We start from the raw sequence: 23612 nt of genomic DNA on the forward strand, positions 1-23612 counted from the left end.
AGAAACATCGATGCTAAATTAGCCTATTAATATTTTGCACCTTTTCTTTATCTGTTCCATGTCCCTTTAAGCCTCTATATCAATATATAGAAATCCATCATATCCATCACAGCAGGAAATAATATGAATAGCTGTCAATTAAAATTTTTAACTATTATACTTAAAAGTCAGCTGCCTCTGCTTTCAGTTACCCACAATAAACACAATGGTCAGAACTACCAACATTTACAAAAATATTGCACTCTTTTGTCTCTTAATACTCACTGCAGACCTGTTGCTTTTATTTTCATCATATTAAAAAGTTTAACTGCCATCTATAACAGCACCTGCTCGGTATAATTAGTGTCTCAAAAAACTATGAATAGCAAAACCAATGGACATAGTCATTATGGCAAATGACCAGGGCTGATGCAGCAATCAACTGAAAAGAAGCAAGATAGGCGATCCCAAACACAATGATGTAATCAAGTAGCACATATATTCTACAGGATGAAACCTGAGTAGGTATAGTCCATGGTAGTCAAATGGCTTGGCTGCAAAGGAAGCAGACAAACCAAGATGGATCACCATGTCAATGTAATAGAGAATTTAGAGATCAGATTTTCATGGTAAATTTCTCGAGCCCCACAGGCACAAATTGATCTCCAGTATTAGTTATAGCTATATTTGAATATTAGTGATACACATGAAGACATCAGCAGCAGATGAGCTACAGCTAGGGCAATACTGAGGTGGTGGAAATAACAGTTTAAGTAGTTTGGACATACGGATCAGGATACCAAGTTATGAAGAAAATGAATCTCACGACTATACATGGTGACATATATGTATTATGATAATAAAATTAACTTTGTACTTTGAAGAGCATGTCTTAGCACAAGATTATTACTAGAGAAAGCATAAATTTGGTAACTATGGAACATTTTGTTGGAAGGCCAAAGAATAAATTGTCAGGGGTAAGTCTGTGTTTACGCAGAGAGTGGTGAGTGCATGGAATGAGCTGCCGACGGCAGTGGTGGAGGCGGATACGATAGTGTTTTTTTTTTAAAAGGTCTCTGGGATAGGTACATGGAGCTCAGAAAAATAAAGGGCTATGGGTAACCCTAGGTAATTTCTAAGGTAAGGACATGTTTGGCACAGCTTTGTGGGCCAAAAGGCCTGCATTGTGCTGTAGATTTTCTATGTTTCTAATAACATCAATCTTTCCGGTGTTTGGTTAAAGAAAACTTCTTCCGAACAATCACTCAGGCTCAAAGTATATAGTACTGAAGTAATTCTGGTTTCATCAGCTTCATCGTGGAAACTGATAATACACTGTCAGATTATGTTACCAAGGGGAAACATATCGATGAGAAATAGGAAGAGGTCTTAAGGGACAGCAAAGACAAAGATGCAGGATGGGAAAACTGCTAATGATTCTTGGGCTAAGCCTGGATATACGAAAATAGAAGCGGGTACAAGCAATCCTACTTAGCTAGGTGATGATGGAGACAAATCTGACAAGAATAGTTGCTCAACCATTTCAAAGACTGAAGGACAACTTAAAAGGAAAAGCAAAGATAACAGCACAAGGTAAGAAAGTGACAGAGAAATAAACCAGTTAGAATGAGAACAAGGCAAGTGCTGGGGAACAAAATGAAGTTTGAGGCACTGGAAGAAAGTGTCAGATGAAACACTAATGGTAAGGGATATAATTAGCTTGGTGGACAAATACAGAGCTGGATCACGCCTGAGATTAAGGAAAAGAATTCAATGGGTGCAAGTCCATAGCCCCCAGAAAATGGTAATAAAGGGTAACAAAATTCTGTTGTATATTGGGGCGAGGCAGATTTTAACAATATTAGCCAGAAACTTGTAGATTACTTATGGGCACAGGAATATTTAGCAAGTGGGAGGCCTTTCAAAGCGAGATAAGAAGAGTTCAAGGTCTACAAATTTCTATTAGAGTGAAGAGCGTAGCTGTCAGGGGTAGGGAATCCTGGAATATAAGTAATTTGATACTGCTGAAGAAAAAGGAGGCATAGGTCATGTACAATCAGCTGGGATCAAATGACTTCCTGGAGAAGTACAGGAAATGCTTAAGTATACTTACAAAGCAAATCAGGAGGGCAAAAAGAGATAGCTTTGGCAGAGCTGGAGAATCTAAAGAAATGTCATGCATATTAAGAGAAAACAAGTAACTAGAGAGAGAATAAGGTCCCTTAAAGTGAACATCCATGCATGGAGCTGCTGGAGATGAGAAAGGTCCTCGAAGAATATTTCTTTTCTGTTTGTACCATGGAGAAAGGAACAAAAATTTCAGAATTTAGTTAATAAAGATGTCTTGAGGACAATTTACACAAAAGAGGAGTTGAAATCAGTATAGATTAACCATGAACACTGAATGGAGGTGCAGATATGAAGGAGTCAGTGGCCTCCTCCAGCTCCTAGTTTGTTGCGTCTATGTGTTCAAAGGCGAGGAAGTGTTGGTAGTATATTGGGGAAGTTATGATATCTAATTATAGTATATGAAAAGGAGGAGTGAACTCCAGCTGACTAATGCAGCTTTTAGAATATTATATTGTCACTGTATTTATGTGAAGACTTGTATGAACCTGTCTTAGCTACAAACACACAAATAAAACTACTTCTTTTGGAAGAACAAGATAGTAAAAACAGGTGTCTTAAAACTCACATGTTATTGTGAATTGAGTGGATGTTCGAGAGTCATCTGCCAATAGTGCTATTTCTCCAGCGTCTTCCCATTTACAATCTCTAATTGTTAGAGTGTGTCGCGTGCCAGATACAGCGATGGTCATTCTATCATTTGGTTGTAGGTCTTGCCCATTCTTTATCCACCTGATATTATTACAGCCACTACTCAATTCCACACAAAAAATGGCTGTGTCATTTTCTGGTACAGTAGTTTTCCTTGGAAGCTTCTTAACAATATTACCTGTATGAAAAAGATGAAGAAAATTAAAAACATGACCTCCCTATACTATTAAGTGATATTTCACTGTACCTAACTGAAACAGTTATAGTCTATAAGATCATCAGTCATTTCTTGAAAATTAAAGTCTGACTTTTCATTATAATTCTGAACTTTTTCCAAAAAACAGTAAATGAAACATTTTTAATTAAAACTTTTTTTTAAAAAAGTCTTCTAATAGAGCCATAGAGTACGAAAACACAGAAACAGGCTCTTTGGACCATCAAGTCCATGTCCACCTGATCTTCTGCCTAGTCCTATCTACCTGCACCCAAACCACTCAATTACTCATTTCAATGGCCTGATTTATAAAGGTCAATGTACCAAAAGTCCTATTTATAACCCTATCTCAAGTTCAAGTTTAATATCATCTAATACACACACACACACACACACACACACACACACACACAGAGTTCCTAAGGTTGTCATACTAGGGGATAAACTCCCGCTACCTATAAAGTGCTCCAAATGGCATGCAACTCTAACAGCCTCCAACAACCAAGTCCAACTCTCAGTCTTCGCATGCGGCTTAGCTACTAGGCCTGGCCGAACTGTTTCTATGGACAAGAGAATGGGCAAAGGCAGACCACTGGTACTTCAAAACCAGCTGCTTCAGGCAGGTGGGGCTCATCAGCCTTGGATGGCAGCCCACCTTGGAGAAGAAAAACTCTTGCTTTTAAACTTCCACTGCCTTGGGAAAGGCTTCAGAAGTAAATCCAGAGGAAGAAATGCAGAGTTGGGGTCCCTAAGGCAGTTTGATGTTGTTCACAACTTCAGTCTGGCAGATTCTGCGATGACACTGGTGCCAAGCTGTATCAGCATTTGCCCTTCCCTTGGACCACATCAGTGATGTGGAGAGGGGGAACCTACTGCATGGGCAACAGCTGGTTCTTCAAATCTACCTGCCCAGGCTGCGCCCTGGAGAGGACATAGTCCACCAGAGGCGCAAACCCATGATCCCCTGGGATCAACGGTTGCCTACTACTACATATATTCAACCAAATGAAACAACCTACCCACCTGTGTTCCAACCTATTCTACAATTAATCTAATCCTTCCTTCAAACTTGGCCCATAAACCTCCATCTTACTTTCATCTACATGCCTACCTAAGAGTTTCTTAATGTCCTTAGTGTATCAGCCTCTACTGTTAAAGAAAACTATCACTGATATTTCCCCTAAACCTTCCTCACTCAACTTATATTCTCCATGTCAGAACAAAATAAATTATACAATATGCTTAATTAACATAACTTGATAATCACCATTGGAATGTAAAGCTGGAATGCAAAATATTTATTTTTTTCCATGAAACTGAAATATAGCAGGACTGACACCCAACTTTAAGTAGTCACTATAGTTTGTAAGATCAGATCATTTACAGTGACAGAAGATTCAGGTCTGTGCAAAGAGTATGAATTTATGTAACTGAGCTAAATAATATAATTAACAGAATAGAATGCAAAATTGTAACAAAATCAGGCAATGAATTGTAAATGAATCATTGCTCTTGAGTGGATGACATTATCAGATTCCCCAGAAAACTCTCACAGATGTTACGCAGTGTATGTATGTGAGTGCGTGTGTGTAAATTCGATTTAAGAACATAATTCTTTGAATAGCATAATATAAATGATGGAGTGATGGCTTCAAGATTTCAAAGCATTGGTTAATAGATAGCGGGAGCTGAGACTTGGAATGAGAAATAGGGATCTCAGAACAAGAAGTGGGAGACATAAAGAGGTTGTTGCAAGGACGTGGCTGGGGACGAACCCAAGAGCAGGACACAGGTACACAGGCACACAGACAGGGTCGTGAGGTGCTAGCGCAGCCGTGAACGTGGAACAGGTATTCAGGAGAATCTTTACATGAAGACAAGGTTTACGTAGATTATCCAGGGAATGGTGTGGAGCTTAGAACTGGCAGTCCTAAGGAATCAGGAAACGAGGTTTACACACACTAGAATAGACCAACGAACTGGCGAAGCATGACAGTGACTCCAGGGTTCTTATCCTCAGTTCACTGATGGAAAGCAGGTGTGTCGTAATTAATGAAAATTGGGAACAATTAGAAATCAGACGAGGGGATTAAGACCTAATCAAGGAGATAATAGCGAGATGCGGCATTGCTGGACGGGACCATGACAGAGGTGAGTTTTGCAACACTATAAAAGATGCTCAGCTGCTAATTATTAGGTGATAATTGATTGGGTAATTTCCTAACTTGCAGCTACCAAAAAAAAAAGTTAGTATCAAGCAGAATGGCCTCTGTGAGAGCGGCAAGTACTATAGTGGGGAGCTGAGGCTTCAGCTCAAGAGGCTTCGGCATGAGAAGCAGAGGCTAAGGTTATACGAGCAATACTTACTAGAATTGCTCGGGGGGATTGAAACAAGAGTTGCACTGGGGCAGGAAAACAAGTAGAGTGTTTGTGGAGAAAGTAGGTAATAAGACTACTAGCAAAATTGGAAGCTTAAAAGGTTGAGCATGGTGGGACTAATGTTTTGAGTTGCATTGATTTCAGTGCACTGAAACTCAGAACATTATTCCTGAGAACTAACACCATCAACCTGTTCATGGAATTATGATGATATATCATCAGTAGACTTGGCTGTAGGAAGGGCTCAATTTTCCAGGATTCCATTGTTTTAGATGTGATGGAGAGGAAGTCATTAAAGGGGGAGAGATGGCACTATTCAACAGGGAAAATGTCACTGCAGGGCTCAGAGGATACAATGAAGGGCTTGTCTACTGAGAAAATTTACGTGAACTGAGGAATAAAAAGGGGATGACATTAATGGGACCATATTATAGATCTCCCAGTAGTCATAATGGATAGGTACATGGATGAGAGAGATATGGAGGACAATAGTCTAGGTGCAAAAAGATGGGACTAGGCAGAAAACCAGGGTGCCATTGACTGGATGGACAGATGGGCCTGCTTCTGTGCTGTAGTGCTCTGACTCTATAACAATTTAATAGAAGTTAACTATTTACCATTTTAAAAACATCTCTGTAATCCAAGTATCAGCAGTGCCTCACCTTTTACTGTCAACTCGCCAACTGTTCTGCTGCCTTCTTTCATTTCACAGATATAGACACCATCATCATCAGTAGTAACATCTTTTATAGTAAGTTTTCTAAAGGTGCCTTCCTCTTCTATTTCATATTTAGCACTTTCAGCTATCTCGGTTTCCTCCAAGAACCAACTGGCCTGTATGGCAGGAATAGGAACTTCACACTGGAGGGTTGCTGTTTCCTTCTCTGCAACTTCAACATCTTTCAATTTTGTCTTAAAGGGTACCCTTGGTTCTGAAATAAAACACAATTATCAACGTGAGTATTTCTACAAAATTGTTATTTTCACTTTGCAATGATTTTGTCATGAAGAATTCTATTAAAACATATCAAATACATAAAATACTAGAAAGATACTGCCTTAAGAGAAAAAAATGATAATTAAATCAGCATCTTTCATACAAATTGTTCCCTAATAGCGTTTTTTAAAATTTATTCATTTACAAGATATGGGTATTGCCAGTTAAGCCAGCATTTATTGCCCAGCCCTATTTGCCCTTGATAAGGCGATGATGAGCTGCCTTCTTGAACCGCTGCAAATCCCTGAGGTGCAGGTACACCCACAGTGCTGTTAGGGTGGCAGTTACATGATTCTGACCCAGTGACACCAAAGGAATGATTGTAGCTATTGTATTGGATAATGTGAATAAAATGGATGAAGCCAGCAACTTTTAAAATTAAATGCTACTTAAAAATATTGATTTCCAAAACACTTTACACAGAGTTCAAGAAATGGATGTCAAACTAAAGAACGAATGGTGAAAAGCTTGTTCAAAGGGATGCATTTTAAGAAGGTTCTTGTAATCTAGCAAATGTGAAAGATGCCAGGGGGTAACCAGTGGGGGAGTACAGATAGGACTTGTTATTGCAGATTATGGAAATAGGACTGAATAATGGCATGCTGTGAGTTAAGTGGAGTCTGGCTAGTGCATGGGAGGGACAGGAGATATTGTGAAGATGGAATGAAAATGTACCAGAAGTGAATGGAAAGGTCAACCATACAAATAATGATGGAACACTATGTCTTTCACACAATAGGTTTTAATTGAATTGAAATTTAGGGTAAAGTGGAAGTTCAACAAATTGTTCGACAATGACTGGAAAATATATCGTACCTTGCAACAAACAAAGGAAATTAATTAAGCCAATCCAGTCTATGCGCACTCTCAGCGCATTCCCCACTTATATTACTGTAACCTAATCTTTCTCACAGACCCTTTGGTTCTTCCTGATTCTCCAATCATCCATCAGTGCTAGGGATCAACTTACAGTAGCCTATCAACCAGTGTAAGAGTACCCGAGAGAAACTCGCATGGTCACAGGAGAAACAGCAAATTTCACACATACAGCAATAGCAGTCATCTATCAAACCCAGTTGCTGCCTCTGAACTGAAATAGAAGTAGAAAGTTGTGGAGATGCTGGAGATATTCTGAAGATTACATAGCATCTACAAGGTTAGTAACTGCTATCATTTCAGTTCAACGACATTTTGTCAGAATTGGAACAGACAAAAGTGACAATTATTGGTGAAAAGTGTAGTTTCAAATGGACCAAGACAGGGGTCAAGACAGCTTATGTTCATGGAAGAATTAGCTAGTTGAGTAGCGTCATAACAATTATTTTGCACTCAGTGTCAGCACGACCAAGAAACTGATTGTTTTAGGAAGGGGAAATCAGGTTATTGAAGGTTCTGCTGTGGAAAGGGTTGGCAGCTTCAAGTTTAAAGGAAGTGTATGAGTGTGATGGAGAGTGCTCAGTATACGTACCAGCCCCGACTAGGAGCTGAGGATGCCATCGTCTACCTGCTGAACCGTGTCTACGCCCACCTGGACAAGCCAGCGAGCACTGTGAGGGTCATGTTTTTTGACTTCTCCAGTGCGTTCAACGCCATCCGCCCTGCTCTGCTGGGGGAGAAGCTGACAGCGATGCAGGTGGATGCTTTCCTGGTGTCATGGATTCTTGATTACCTGACTGGCAGACCACAGTACGTGTGCTTGCAACACAGTGTGTCAGACAGGGTGATCAGCAGCACTGGGGCTCCACAGGGGACTGTCTTGTCTCCCTTTCTCTTCACCATTTACACCTCGGACTTCAACTACTGCACAGAGTCTTGTCATCTTCAGAAGTTTTCTGATGACTCTGCCATAGTTGGATGCATCAGCAAGGGATATGAGGCTGAGTACAGGGCTACGGTAGGAAACTTTGTCACATGGTGTGAGCAGAATTACCTGCAGCTTAATGTGAAAAAGACTAAGGAGCTGGTGGTGGACCTGAGGAGGGCTACGGCACCGGTGACCCCTGTTTCCATCCAGGGGGTCAATGTGGGCAAGATGGAGGATTACAAATACCTGGGGATATGAATTGACAATAAACTGGACTGGTCAAAGAACACTGAGGCTGTGTACAAAAAGGGTCAGAGCCGTCTCTATTTCCTGAGGAGACTGAGGTCCTTTAACATCTGTCAGACGATGCTGAGGATGTTCTACAAGTCTGTGGTGGCCAGTGCTATCATGTTTGCTGTTGTGTGCTGGGGCAGCAGGCTGAAGGTAGCAGACACCAACAGAATCAACAAACTCATTCGTAAGGCCAGTGATGTTGTGGGGATGGAACTGGACTCTTTGACGGTGGTGTCTGAAAAGAGGATGCTGTCCAAGTGGCATGCCATCTTGGACAATGTCTCCCATCCACTACATAATGTACTGGTTGGGCACAGGAGTACATTGAGCCAGAGACTCATTCCACTGAGAGGCAACACTAAGCGTCATAGGAAGTCACTCCTGCCTGTGGCCATCAAACTTTACAACTCCTCCCTTGGAGGGTCAGACACCCTGAGCCAATAGGCTGGTCCTGGACTTATTTCCTGGCATAATTTACATATTATTATTTAATTATTTATGGTTTTATATTGCTATATTTATACTCTGTTCTTGGTTGGTGCAACTGTAACGAAACCAATTTCCCTCGGGATCAATAAAGTATGACTATGACTATTACACAAACACACACACACACACCCATTCTGATGTCCTCCTAATGGGTCCTAAACCGGGTTGGCCTTATGGCGCCTTTCCTGCCATACACAGTGGAATATTCCATTTCTTTAGTAATGGGGATGTGTAAATGTGTATATGTTGTTTTTATACTGTACTTATTGCAGATAGTTCTGCTTATTTTGCAGTATGATTGTAACTACATTGTGGAGTGCATCATATTCTAATTCGTGTGTAGTCTTAAGTTAACTTTATGGGTAATTAAAAATGTATGTCCTGGTGCCTAATACACGAGGGCTCATCGCTCTCAGTAGGCGAGAGAGATAGATCGGGGCTGTGAGGAGTTCACACTAGCTAAGTACAAGTACAGAACTATTATTGTGTTTTCTGACAGAATCTTTTTGTGAATATTGGCATTTTTCTTTTCACTATCTTTGCTAATTACTATAAGTTTGATTTTTGATACATCTAATAAACACCCTTGCACTAAAGTGCTACACAACTTCAGCCATTTTTTTCTTTATTCATAATCACCTATCTAACAGTGGGGTAAATGTTTGTTTCTACACAGAATGGTTAGATGCCTGGAACATGCTGCCAGGGGTAGTGGTGGAAGTAAATATGATCATAGTATTCAACAGACTTTTAAGACAGGCACACAAATATGCACAGAATGGAGGTATACGGATCATTTTCAAAGAGAAGTTATTAGTTTAAATTGACATTATGCATGGCACAGATGTTGTAGATCAAAGGTCCAGTTCCTGTGTACTGTTCTAGCTTCCACATTCAAGTACGGGAATAGGATTGTGCTGTGAGCTGGCATAGACTTGGCAGGCTGAATAGCCTCTTTCTATTGCAAGGAAATGCGGCGATATGTATAAGAAATTACTGAGAGATAACCAGCTTGTCAGAGAATGGGTTTGCTTGGCTACAACAAGTTGTAGAAATAAAGAGAAAGAGACCATGAAGGGAATTAAGTGTAAGAATGGTCACTTTAAATGTGAAGTGCTGGGCAGTGGGGGGAGGGGAAGGGAGTGGGAGGTTCCAAAATCATTGCAGTTTAGCAGTGACAGGAATGCTAAGGCTCTGTGATAAGAACTCAGGAGTTCAATGTGCTGATCAACATTGCTCAACTTGCAGCTTCTGAGAGGGGTCAGGAAGTGAACTCCAGCATAGACGTTGCATGGCAGAAACATAATGGAAACAAATTTGACTCTGTCACATGTAGTACCTTAGAATGGATGTACAGGAAGGCTTCAATAACCTGTTATCTGAATAATTGGTATTCCCAATGGTTTGGCAGCTGACTCATTGGGTTCTGCTTCCACATTACCTTTAAACTCAGCTGGGGCTTGTTCCCCCTCACCTTTCAAACTCTCCGTGGCTCCATTCCCAGACAGCTTTTAAACTCACCAAGGATTATTCTCAACTTAGTGACTCACTGGTTTACATCCTCAGCCCCCTACTCTACTCACTAAGCACTCATGACTGCATGGTCAGATTCTGTTCCAACTCTATTGACAAGTTTATAGATGAGATCACCATAGCGGGCCCAATTTCAAATAACAATGAGTCGCAGTACAGGAAGGAGATGGAGAGCCTAGTGATGTGGTAACATTACAAGAATCTTTCCCTCAATGAAGTTTTACAGCTTCAAGTTCTGAAGAATGAATATCACCGATATCCGTCTTAAGACCATAAGACATAGGACCAAAATTAGGTCATTTGGCTCATCAAGTCTACTCCACTATTCCTTCATGACTAATTTATCATCCCTTCCAACTGCACTCTCCTGCCTTCTCCCCATAACCTTTAACATCCTTACTAATCAAGAACTACTAATGACCTGGCCTCCACAGCCATTTAAGGCAATGAATTCTCCACATTCACCACCCGTGGGCTAAATAAATTCCTCCTCACCTCCATTCTAAAGGGACGTCCTTCTATTCTGTGGCTATGGCCTCTGGTCCCAGATTCTCCCATTATTGGAAACATCTTGTCTATGTGTGCACTCCATCTGGGGTTTTCAGTATTCGGTAGGTTTCCATGAGATTCCCCCCCGTCTCATTTTTCCAAACCACAGTAAATACAGGCCCAGAGCCAGCAAATGCTCCTCATACATTAACCCTTTCATTTCCAAGATAATTCTCATAAACCTCCTCTGGACCATCTCCAATGCCCAAACATCCTTTATAGAAATGGAGCCCAAAACCACATACAATACTCCAAAGTGGTCTGACTAATGCCTTACAAAGCCTCAGCAGTACATCTTTGCCTTAATATAATGGGGGACAAGGAAATGGCGGATGAACTGAGTAAGAATTTTGCATCAGTCTTCACTGTGTAAGACACTAGCAACATGATGGAAGTTCCAGGTGACAGGGGTCATGAAGTCTGTGAAGTTACCATTATTAGACAGAAGGTTCTTGGGAAACTGAAAAGTCTGAAGGTAGATAAGTCACCTGGACCAGATGGTGTACACCTCAGGGTTCTGGAAGGGGTGGCTCAAGTGATTGTAGAGGCATTAATAATGACCTTTCAAGAATCACTAGATTCTGGAAGACTGGAAAATTGCAAACGGCACTCCACTCTTCAAGATGGAGGAGAAGATGGCGGCGCGACACAGCGGTGCGGCCGTTCCAAATTGATATCGTATCTGTGAAGCAGGATGCCGTGCACAATCCTGATTTGATAGAGACACGGAGAAGCACGGAGGAACATCTGGAGTAACTTCTGAAATGCCTGCTTCACTGCCGCTGCTACTGCGCAATCAAGAATCTCCAGAGGGGAAGGCCCCAAATCCTCGGCCTTGCCTATTGCCTGTTGCTGGGGCCAGGATCAGCAGAGATGGTGCTCAGGGTCGGAGAGCTGGTCGGAGGCTCGGAGTTTTTGGATAGACTCGGAGTCGGACTGTGGTCGGATGCTTCCAGGATGCTGCATCGGTAAGTTTGCAGCGCTGGAGGTTTACTGTCTGCGTGAGATGATGGGACTTTCGAGAGACTTTGAGACTTTACTGTGCCCATGGTCTGTTCTTATCAAATTACGGTATTGCTTTGCACTGTTGTAACTATATGTTATAATTATGTGGTTTTTGTCAGTTTTTCAGTCTTGGTTTGTCATGTGTTTCTGTGATATCATTCTGGAAAAACATTGTATCATTTCTTAATGCATGCATTACTAAATGACAATAAGAGGACTGCGTGTCCTTATAATCTAAAAAAATGAAGTTGCCTACTTGGATTTTCAGAAATCCTTTGATAAGGCTGCTTAACAAGTTCCTGGCCCATGGTATTACAGGAAATATTCTAGCATGGATAAAGCAGTGGCTGACTAGCAGGAAGCTAAGACTGGGAATAAAGGGAGCCTTTTCTGGTTGACTACCGGTGACTAGTGGTGTTCCACAGGGGTCAGTGTTGGGACTGTTTCTTTGTAGACAATATAAAGATGGTGGAGGGGCAGATAGTTTTGACAAAGTAGAGAAGCTACAGAAGTACTTAGACAGATTAGCAGAATGGGCAAAGAAGTGGCAAATGGAATAAAGTGTGTATGGCCATGCACTTTGGTAGAAGAAATAAAAGGGTAGACTATTTTCTAAGAGAAAAGAAAATTCAAAAATCTGAGGTGCAAAGCGACTTGGGAGTCCTTGTGCAGAATTCCCTACAGGTTAATTTGCAGGTTGAGTCTGTGGTGAGGAAGGCAAATGTGATTTTGGCATTCAATTCAAGAGTCTAAAATATAGAAGCAAGGATGTAATGTTGAGACTTTATAAAGCACTGGTGATGCCTCACTGAAAGTACTGTGAACAGTTTTGGGTGCCTTATGTTGGAAGTTTGGGCTGAATCTGAAGAGGATTCAAAGGAGGTTCATGAAAATGATTTGAGACTGAATGGTTTATCATATGAAGAGCATTTGATCACTCTGGGTCTGTATTCACTAGAATTCAGAAGAATGAAGGGTGACCTAATTGAAACCTATTGACTTGATACAGTGGATGTAGAGGAGATGTTTTCTGTGGTGGGAGAGTCTACAACCAGCAGTACACCGTCAAAATTGAGGGGCGTCCTTTTAGAACAGAAGTGAGGAGGAATTTCTTGAGCCAGAGAATGGTGGATCTGTGGAATTTGTTGCCATAGGCAGCTGTGGAGGCCAAGTCTTTATGTATACTTAAGGCAGAGGTTGATGAGATTCTTGATTGGTCAGGGCATGAAGAGATACAGTGAGAAGTCAGGAGACTGGGGCTGAGAGGAAAATTGGATATGCCATGATGAAATGGTGGAGCAGACTCAATGGGCCAAATGGCCTAATTCTGCTCCTATATATTATGGTCTTGTGTTCTTTTATTTTAGTGCTCTCAAAATGAATGCTAACATTGCATTTGTCCTCCTTACTATCCATTCAACTGGTAAATTAACCATTAGGGAGTCTTGCAGAAGGACTCCCAAGTTCCTTTGCACCTCCAGTTTCTGAATTTGCCCCCAATTTAGAAAATAGTCAATGCCTTTATTCCCGCTACCTAATTGCATGACCACACACTTCACTACACTGTATTCTATCTGTCACTTCTTTGTTCATTCTCCTAATCTCTCCAAGTCCTCCGATACACAGATCTTGCCCCAGAAAGTTTTACGTTGTTAGGCAGATGGAGCGAAGGTGCTCAATGGTCCCCCAGTACTGTTCCACTACGAAGTCTCTTCAAAGTATGCCTACCCAGACAAAGTCTAAATCAAAAAAGGCAGGATTTCCAAGTGGCCACCAATTCGACTTCCCATTCCAACACGTCAGTCTGTGACCTCCTCAACTATCACGATGAAGCCACATTCACATTGGAAGAGCACCACCTCATATTCTGTCTGGGTAGCCTCTCACCTAATGGCATGAACAATTTCTGCACCATATCCAAAGTAGTAGTTGCCAACAAGCATTCATCATCATGTCAATAATTATTAATTATGGAAACCACTGAAGCTTTGAAAAGAAATCATAAAACAAGTGTTCGGTTTACCTTTACTAAAAGATTAAAAGTCATGCATTTAAAATAAATTCACATGAACAGAAGTTCCAATGCAGTGCACCTGAAATGTCGCAATTAATTGCAGGTACTTTAAATCAGTTCAATTATAAAAAATGGAAGATTATGGGCTGTGTAGGAGGGAAGGTTAATTATTTGATCATGGAGTAGTTTATAGAGGTTGGCACAACATGGGCCAAAGGGCCTGTACTGTTCATGTTCTTTGTCGTTAGAAAGAAATTAACTACATAAATAAGGAGTGTTCTAATCTTCTTAGCACAAATTTATTAATGGATATAGAATTTAACTGACAACATATTTCTATTGGAAACTATTTTAAAAATCCATTATGACAATGGATACGAAATATTACTGACAGAATCCATTAGCTTGCCAAATATCTCAGGCATTCATGGAAGTAAAGTGTCATCACAGACTAAAATATAAATACAACAGAAAAGAAAAACTTAAGACATGTGGGAAATAATCTTTAACAAATAACAGCGAACCGTACTAAATAATTTTAGTAACTGAAAAGTGGATAGTTCAAGGTCATAAAATATTTCTCTTTAATTTTGCAGCATTTAACCATTCAAACCTTTATGGACTACGGATTTTACTTTAAATTACCCCTCTACACACAGCTCTAGATACACAAAGCAATCATACAATTTACATGTTTCTTCAGAAAAAGAAATGTAAGAATTTTAAAATTTGAAATTATTTGTCCACCATGCCACATAAAAACATAATCATCTCTGAACCCTGATTCTGTAGAAATAGCAATGATTGCTCATGAATCTACTTGTTTGACTTCTGCACCTGCGCATCAGACACAAGCTAGACATCAGATCCCAGAAGTTCTGACATCCCACCCCACAGACGGACTCACCAGTGAACCAGTGGAGGAATGCAAATGTCCTGACCCAAAGGCAGGTGCTAAAAGCATAGCCCATTCAGTTTATCAGAAGTATTTAAAAGTAATTTTAAAAACCTTTAACATTAGTGAGCTTCCAAAAGCTATCAGGCTAATCAGGATCATAGCTTCAGGATATGCTGCTGGCTGAGACCTTCCAAACATCACTATGACTCACTGGACAACTGTAATAACTGAACATTGAGGTCAACTGGAATACTGGACGTCAAATGGAAACTGTGACAATGGAAAAAGTGCAGGATATGGGCACACAAAGTATGGGCGTGGGCCAGATTAAATAGAATCAATTCAAGTTTCTACAATTGATTTACTCAGATGGAAAATGGCACATCTTAGTTGAAATTGCACAGGAGATTCCATACATGTGCTTTGTGATACTAAAGTTAAACAAAGTAGACATTTTAAAATCATGTGAAAATACCTTGATCAACTACAGAGGTTTCAAACTGTAATCTTATGTACAAACCTCACAAATACATTGCTCCAGGCAAAATAATGAAGCAAGGTATTTTCCTAGAAGGCATTGAGAAATATCCTAACCATTATTCTCCAGTGTCTTTGGTATATAGATCAATGTGGTATTTGCAGTGTGACAGAATGATACAGAAGCAAGATATTAATTGTTAGTGTTCACAATCTAGCTACCTCTATACTGAAGAAACCAAATACTGGCTTTGAAGAACTGGCTTGCAAGCCATCTGAACTCAGACCACAGGTATTATTCTGAGTTTCTTGTCACATGACAGTTTAATTTTCAATCTCACTTCCTTGGTCCATTTCTGTCACCTCTCTCCCCTTTCTTGATCTCTCTGTTCCCTTCTCTCATTTCCACCATCTCCCTTGCATCTGCTCTCAGAATGAGGCACTTCATTCCAGAACAACTGAGACGTCCTCTTCCTTCAAAGAAAGGGGCTTCCCTTCCTCAACCATGAACACTGCCCTCAGCCCTCACCCGCATTTCTTCCATTTCATGTACCATCTGCCCTCACCCCATCCTTCCGCCACCTAACCAAAGATAAGGTTCCTCTTGTCCTCTCCCACCACCCTAATTTGTCATTTTGTGGCAACAGTACATTGTAATACATAATAACAAAAATTACAAATTCCTATAAGAATACATAAGAAAATTAAATTAGTGCAAAAAGAGAGGGGAAAATAGTGGCAGCTACGACTTTGTGTGAAAACCTACTTCTGAAAAGACTTGTAAAATTTTTGAGATTGCAGGTAATTGCAGTTTTGCAACTGCCTTGTGCAGCTGGATCCTGGACTTCCTGTCAGATCACGGGCAGGTGGTAAGAGTGGGCTCTCTCACCTCCACCCCTCTGACTCTCAACACAGGAGCCCCTCCTTTACTCCCTGTATACCCATGACTGTGTCGCCACACACAGCTCTAATCTAATTAAATCTGCCGACGATACTACATCAATTGGCCTAATTTCAAACAATAACGAGGTGGCCTACAGGGAAGAAGTCATCTCTCTAACACAGTGGTGTCAGGAAAATGACCTCTCCCTCAATGTTGCAAAAACAAAGGAGCTGGTTGTGGATTAAGGAGGAATGGGGATGGGCTAACCCCTATTGACATCAATGGATCTGGGGTTGACAGGATAAACAGAAGATAAACAGATAAACGGTATCCACATCACTGAGGATCTCATATGGTCTGTGCACACCAGCTGTCCAAATTTCCCTTAAATACTGAAATTGAACCTCCATACACCACTTCCACTGGCAGCTTGTTCTACATTCTCACCACCGTCTGAATGAGAAGTAGCTCCCCCTCATGTTCCCTTTTGAAGCAGGTTCAGCAACAGTGAGGAATTGAAGATGGCCTTGAAAACTCCTGCCAGATGGTTGGCAAGGGTTCTCAGAGCCCTATCAGGTACATCCTCATGAAAGATGTTCTAACATTGGCCTCCAAGACAAGCTCACCAGATGCTGGAAGGTGTGGGACAGTTGAGGAAATTAGGTATGGGCCCCCAAATTTAAGAACTTTCTACAGGGGCACAATTGAAAGTATCCTGACTGGCTACATCACTGGCTGGTATGGGACTGCAGCCCAGCAAATCTATAGTTGTGAACTTCCCATGATTCAGGACATTTACAAAGAGAGGTGTGTAAGTTGGGCCCAAAGGATCACTGGGGACCCAGGTCACCCCAATCACAATCTATTCCAGCTGCTACCATCCAGGAAACAATATCACAGCATAAAAGCCAGGACCAACAGGCTTCGGGACAGCTTCTTCCACCAGGACATCAGACTGATTAACACACGCTGATCTGACTGTATTTCTACATCATGTTGACAGTTCTATTTATTATAAATTACTCTGATTGCACATTTAGACCAGACATAACGTAAAGATTTTTACTCTTCATGAAGGATGTAAGAAATAAATAGTCAATAATATTACTAAGGTTATTACAATGTCCATTTGTTTTCATACACAAGTTACTGCAACTAGTAAAAGATTTATTTCATTATTTTAAGGGTCAATGGTGAGGTTAAAGAAAGTAATTTCCATAGTTTCTCGTCTAGATTGCCACAATGTTTTCCCCCTTTTTCTGTTTTTAATCATTTATGGGAATGGATGCACTTCATCCATCTTAAATGAAACACCAACAGGAAACAACTGATGGGCCAAAATGAGCCTTTCTCGTCCTTTTTGTTTGTTCATTTTATCAGTTCAATTACAGGATCTGGACATCTCATCAACACCATCATTTTATGCCCATTCCCATTCCTAGTTACCCTTAAAGACAGTTAAAAGTCAACCACATTGGTGTAGGCTAGACTAAGTAAAGGTGTAGATAAGAAAGCATGTGAACCACTTGGATTTTTATAACAATCTGGTTTTTCTTGGTCACCGGGTACATACACAAATGTTAGGAGAAAAAGCAGCCCACTTGTCCCCTCCAAGAACGCTCTGCTGTTTAGAGAGTCATCACTTATTTAATAACTCATTTCAACTCTACATTTCTGTTTACTTAGGTAACTGATCAAGAATTAATCTACCTCTGACTCTTCCAATAAATCATAATCTCCTTGGAGAAAAAAATCTCACTTCATCCATTTTAAATAAAAACCCTACATTTTTAAACTCTGACCCGTACCAGTGGAAATATCCTCTCCTCTTCCATCCAGTCAAGAACCCTCAAGATCAGATATGTTTCCATCAAAACCCCTTTCAGTCTTTGAAAATCCTAGACTGTCCAACCTCTTCCAGAAGGACGATTTCTTCGCTCCAGGTATATGTCTGGCAAACTTTCTCTTCAAGTTTCCAAACCATTGTTATACTTAAAACCAATTATTATACACAACAATCCAGATGTGATCTCACCTATACCCTGACTGATGCCACCCTTGAATTCCAGATGTATGTAGTTCACTGAACTTAACTCAATTCCATTCTATCCCCCTTGGTTCAGTCCCTGCTCCTCACCTATGTATGCAACACTTTTCATGCCCTTGTTTTACCTCAGTAACTTCGAATTTCCTAGCCCTGTGCACCTCAGCTTCACCATGGATGTTCAGTCCCTATACAGTTCTATCCTCTGTCAGGAAGGCCTCAAACCCCTCTGCTTCTTTCTTGACAGAAGAACCAAACAATCCCTCTCCACCACCACTGTCCTCCATCTGGTAGAACTGGTCCTCAGCCTGAACAATTTTTCCATTGGCTCCTCCATTTTTGCCAAACCCAACGGGTAGCCATGGGCACTCACACAAGCCCTAGATATGCCTGCCTCTTCGTTGGCTATGTAGAATCATCTATGTTTGAAGCCCTTCTCAGTTATACTCCTAAATTGTTCCATTGTTCCACAGCTACACTGATGACTGCACTTGTGCTGCTTCATGCACCCATGCTGAGATAGTCAAGTTTATCAATTTTGTCTCTAACTTCCACCCTGCCCTTAAATTCATGCAGCCCAAATCTGACACCTCCCTTCCCTTTCTTGATCTCTCTGTCTGGAGACAAACTATCAACCAACATGTTTTAGAAACCTACTGATTCCTGTAAAAATGCTATTCTCTTCTCTCAGTTTCTTTGCATCCGCCGCATCTGTTCCCCAGGTTGCAGCTTTCCGTTTCAGGACATCTGAGATGTCCTCTCTCTCTCTCCAAATAACGGGGTTTCCCCCCCACCCACATCTCCTCCATTTCCCAAACATCTGTGCTCACACCAACTTCCCACCACCTTAGCAGTGATAAGGGCTCCTCGTCTTACCTACCAGTCCATCAGCCTCTGCATCATCCAACACATCATCAGCAACTTCCGCCATCTCCAAAGGGATCCCACCACTATGCATACCTTTACCTCTACATCCCTCTCCACCTTCTACAGGGATTGCTCCTCCCTGATTCCCTTGTCCATTCTTCCCTCCCCACTAATCTCCCTCCTGGCCCAGCCAAAGTACCACACTTTCCCACATACCTCCTCCCTCACCTCCAAACAGTCCTTCCAGATGAGGCAACACTATACCTGTTAATCTACTGGGGTGGTCCACTGTGTGCAGAACTCCCGATGCAGCCTCCTCTGCATTGGTGAGACCATCGAAAATTGGTGCACCACTTCATCGAGCACCTCTGCACCATCCACCAGAAGTGGGACTTCCCGGTGGCCAATTATTTTAATTTCCATTCCCATTCCGACATGTCGATCTGTGGCCTCTTCCTGTGCCAAGATGAGGCCACCCTCAGGATGGAGAAGCAACACTTTACATTCTGTCTGAGCATGATGGTATGAATATCGATTTCTCCTTCCAGTGAACAAATTTCACCTCCACCATTCCCCACTCTGAACTTTCACTTCTTCTCACCTGCCTATTACTTCTCCCTGGGTTCCCTCCTCCTTCCCTTTTTCTTATGGTCCACTCTCATCTCCTATCAGATTCCTTTCCCCATCACCTTTTTATTCTAGCATATTTCCCCTTCCTTTTCAGTCCTGAAGAAGGGTCTCAGCCCAAAATGTCAACTGTCTACTTATTTCTATACATGCTGTCTAACCTGCTGACTTCCTCCAGCATTTTGTATATGTTGCTTGGGTTACAATTTATGTTTCCAGATCAAAACAGGACTATAGATTGTTTGTTCAAACCATTAATTATTATGCTGCCTCAAAAAGTGGTGAGACCACACTGTTGACTCTTTTTGTTGGTGGATCAACCTGAATTTGGCACACAACTAAAAGGAGTTATATTAGATTAGATTAGATTAGGACACGCAGCCCTCTTTTATTGTCATTTAGTAATTTCTTTGCATTAAGAAATGATTGGTAATATCCTCCAATAGCTATTGGTAATGTTCTCCCCACATTTGCACATAAGGTAATATTCTGAACAATATTCCTCAAAAACAATCATCTAATCATTCCTTGTCCTTCATCACAGTAACATTTTAGTTATTTGGCATTTCTGGTGGAAAGACTTAAACCAGAATCTTCACCACTTTTCTTCCTCTACAAATGCTACTTGAACTATCCAGAATCTCCAACAGGTATGGTTTTAAGTCATCTCTGGTCATCCTCACATTAATGTTTGGGGGGGGGCCTTTGCATGTGCGTTAATATTTCAATTACCATCCACACTCACACCACAGTTAGCAATACCCAAACACAAAAGTAAAAGCAGTAAAGATAAGTGGGGTTACCTTTGACGATGACTAGTACCGAGCTGTAGGTCTGCCCGGCCAAATTGGAGGCCGTGCAGGTGTAGCGCCCGTTGTCGCTCTGTTTGCAGAAGAGGATCCTCAGCACGAAGTTGTCCTCGTCGTCATCGAAGATGACATGCCTGCGGCCGGGGTTGATGACCTCGTCGTCTTTTTTCCAGATAATTTCGGGCCTGGGCTTGCCCGTCACGTGGCAGCTCAACTTGGCATGTTTGCCCTCGGTGACGGTGCACGTGCGGGTCCGACTCGTCGCGTGCAGCGTCCACGGCCCGCGTGCGAGGCTCTGGCTTCCCGCCGTGTCGTTCTCGCGCGAGAGGATGTGGCTTCCCGCCTTGTCGTACTCGCGCGCGAGCAACCGCCCGTAGGGGAGTCCGGTTAGAGAAGACATGGAGGCGTCGGTAATAACGGCGTCCGAGGCCCGGACCTGTTCTCGCCTTTGCTGCAGGTGCGACATCAATGAGGGCGCGGTACCCTGGGTGGGGCTGTCGCTTGGCGAGAAGACGACCAGGGCGGCTATTGCCTGGCACTCGCCCAGCTCGTTGAGGCCTCTGCATGTGAAGGAGCCGCCATCGGAAAGCCTGACGGAGCGGACCTTGAGGGTGCCGCCCGCCGCCTCCACCACGTACCGATTGTTGGTGTCGTCGACCGGACCGCCGCCCAGGGCTTTGCCGTCTTTCTCCCAATGGACCGTCGGTAACGGCTTCCCCTGGACCTGGCAGCAGAAGCTGGCGTCGTCCCCCAGGCAGACCCGCAGCGAGCTGGGTTTCAGCACGAAGTAAGGTGCGCACTGGGCGCTGGCGACCTGAGGGTGGGCGCCGACCTGAAGGGTCACCGCCGCGTAAGCTTCCCCCACAGGGTTGTTGGCCCTGCAGATGTACTGGCCGTTGTCCGCGCTGCACAGCTCGTAGATGGTCAGCTTGTACAGGTCGTCGTCCTCCACCGTGTTGAACCTTCCCTCCGACCTGATCGGCTTCTTGTCCTTCTCCCAGACCACCAACGGCACTGGGTTGCCAATGATCCGACAAGAGAGCGTCGCATCCTTGCCGGCCGTCACTGCGAAGGTCTTTGGCCGGCTTAAAAACCGGGGGGCCCCACCAAAATCCATCTTCGATCTTTAGCGGAGAATGGGGTGGGGGGAAACACACTTAGGCTTCGAAGGTCACGGGAAGCTTGTCCTACTAGGATAATTCAGAATGCTGTTTCATTTGAGGTCGAAGGAAAGTCGCCAATCACCAGCCTCCCAGCAACCTCCCAGAATAGATGCAGCTGTCCCCGCTTATCTCTCATATATGTCCATTTGTAGAACCGCTCCCTGACAATAAGTGCGTCGTACTATTAACAGCAACATACACTATTAAGTGTGGCTACCAGCTTTAAAGTTCATATTTAAGAACTTTGCGTTCATTCTTTTTCTGTTGCTGAATTAAAACCTTCCGGTTCCAATACTTTGTTACTGAGTTGTTAAACGATCAGTAGCTCTGGGAAAGTAAACAATTACCTTGTTTCAAAACTCTGCAAATCGCGATCATAAATAGCAAAATCAGAAGCCGCGCAGCGGGGTACGCAAGATTGTGAGTCCAAGCACTTCGTCCAGAAATAAAATTCGAAAGATCGGATGGAAGTTGGTAGCTGGGACTTATCCCCCAGTCCCCTGCTGTAGTTTTCGATTTAGCCTTGTACCCCGGTCTGTCCCAAATGCTGAACCGTTGACGTACTTTGCTTTACTCAGCCGAAAATCCAAAATAGATGGGTGACATTTGCGCAAGGGTGACAGATCTCGATGAAAGGGGCTGCATGTCGGAAAAGTATATCTTTGTGAGAAAAGTTTTGGACGTCATTTACCCTACTTTCCTGTACAGTGACCTACGTCAGCTGCACTGCATAAACGTTTCATTAAAATTTAATCGATATTAATATTCCAATAATTCCTTTGTGGGTCAACCAACTATTTATCTGTTTTACGCTCCCTCCATTTCAGAATGGTTTGCTCTACAGTGTAATCTCGTCTGGGCTCGCAATGAGATTGACAGCGGCAAACGTTTGCTTCTTTAAACCGTCTGAAATGTTATACCATGTTGGCTTTCCATCTTTAATGATGGAGGATATTGCAATTGAGTCTCAAACAAGTACAGCACAGAAACAGACGCTTTGGCCCATCTAGTCTATGCTAAACCATTTAAACTGCCTACTCCAATCACCTACACCAGGACCACAGCCCTCCATACCCCTACCATCCATGTACCTATCCAAACTTCTCTTAAAGGTTGAAATTGAGCTTGCTTGCACCAGTTGTGCTGGTAGCTCATTCCACACTCTCACCATCCTCTGAGTGAAGAAGTTTCCCCTTAAACTTTTCACCTTTCACCCTTAATCCATGACCTCTAGTTGTAGTCCCACCCAACTTAATGTGGAAAAAGCCTGCTTGCATTTATCTTATCTATATCCCTCAATTTTGTATACCTCTATCAAATCTCCCTTCAATCTTCTGCATAGATCTTTGTAAATTTTCTCTGTACTCTTTCAAATTTATTTACATCTTTCCTGTAGCTCAGTGACCAAAACTGCACACCGTACTCCAAATTAGGCCTCACCAACCTCTTATACAACTTCAACATAACATCCCATCTCTTATACTCAGTACTTTGATTTATGAAGACTAATATGCCAAAAGATGTTTTTTATGACCCTATCTACCTGTGCCACCACTTTCAATGAATTGTGGACGGATTCCTTTGTTCTACCACTCTCCTCAGTGCCCTACCATTCACTGAGTAAGACTGACCCTGGTTGGTCCTACACCTCACACTTGTCTGCATTAAGTTCCATATGCCATTTTGTAGCCCATTTTTCTAGCTGGTTGAGTTCCTACTGTGAGCTCTGATAGTCTTCCTCATTACACCCCCAATCTTTGAAGTTCAAAGTAAAATTTGTTATCAGATTACATACATGTATGTCAAAAT

General features: G+C 42.2%; 1 protein-coding gene across 7 annotated transcripts in view; it reads right to left on the reverse strand.

The window, feature by feature from the left end:
* obscnb (obscurin, cytoskeletal calmodulin and titin-interacting RhoGEF b) overlaps positions 1–22484 on the reverse strand; it is a 487178-nt gene extending 464694 nt beyond the window's left edge. For all 7 annotated transcript variants that reach the window (XM_063044498.1, XM_063044500.1, XM_063044497.1 and 4 more), the window contains exons 1-3: positions 20635–22484; positions 6013–6282; positions 2675–2935 (exon numbers count right to left, since the gene is read on the reverse strand). In XM_063044498.1, coding sequence (XP_062900568.1) covers positions 2675–2935; positions 6013–6282; positions 20635–21757 — 1654 coding nt within the window. In that variant the 5' untranslated portion in view covers positions 21758–22484. The remainder of the gene's footprint in view (positions 1–2674; positions 2936–6012; positions 6283–20634) is intronic.
* Between the last annotated feature and the right edge of the window lie 1128 nt (positions 22485–23612).

This window comes from Mobula hypostoma, chromosome 3 (genome assembly GCF_963921235.1).
Source record: "Mobula hypostoma chromosome 3, sMobHyp1.1, whole genome shotgun sequence".
Lineage (NCBI taxonomy): Eukaryota > Metazoa > Chordata > Chondrichthyes > Myliobatiformes > Myliobatidae > Mobula > Mobula hypostoma.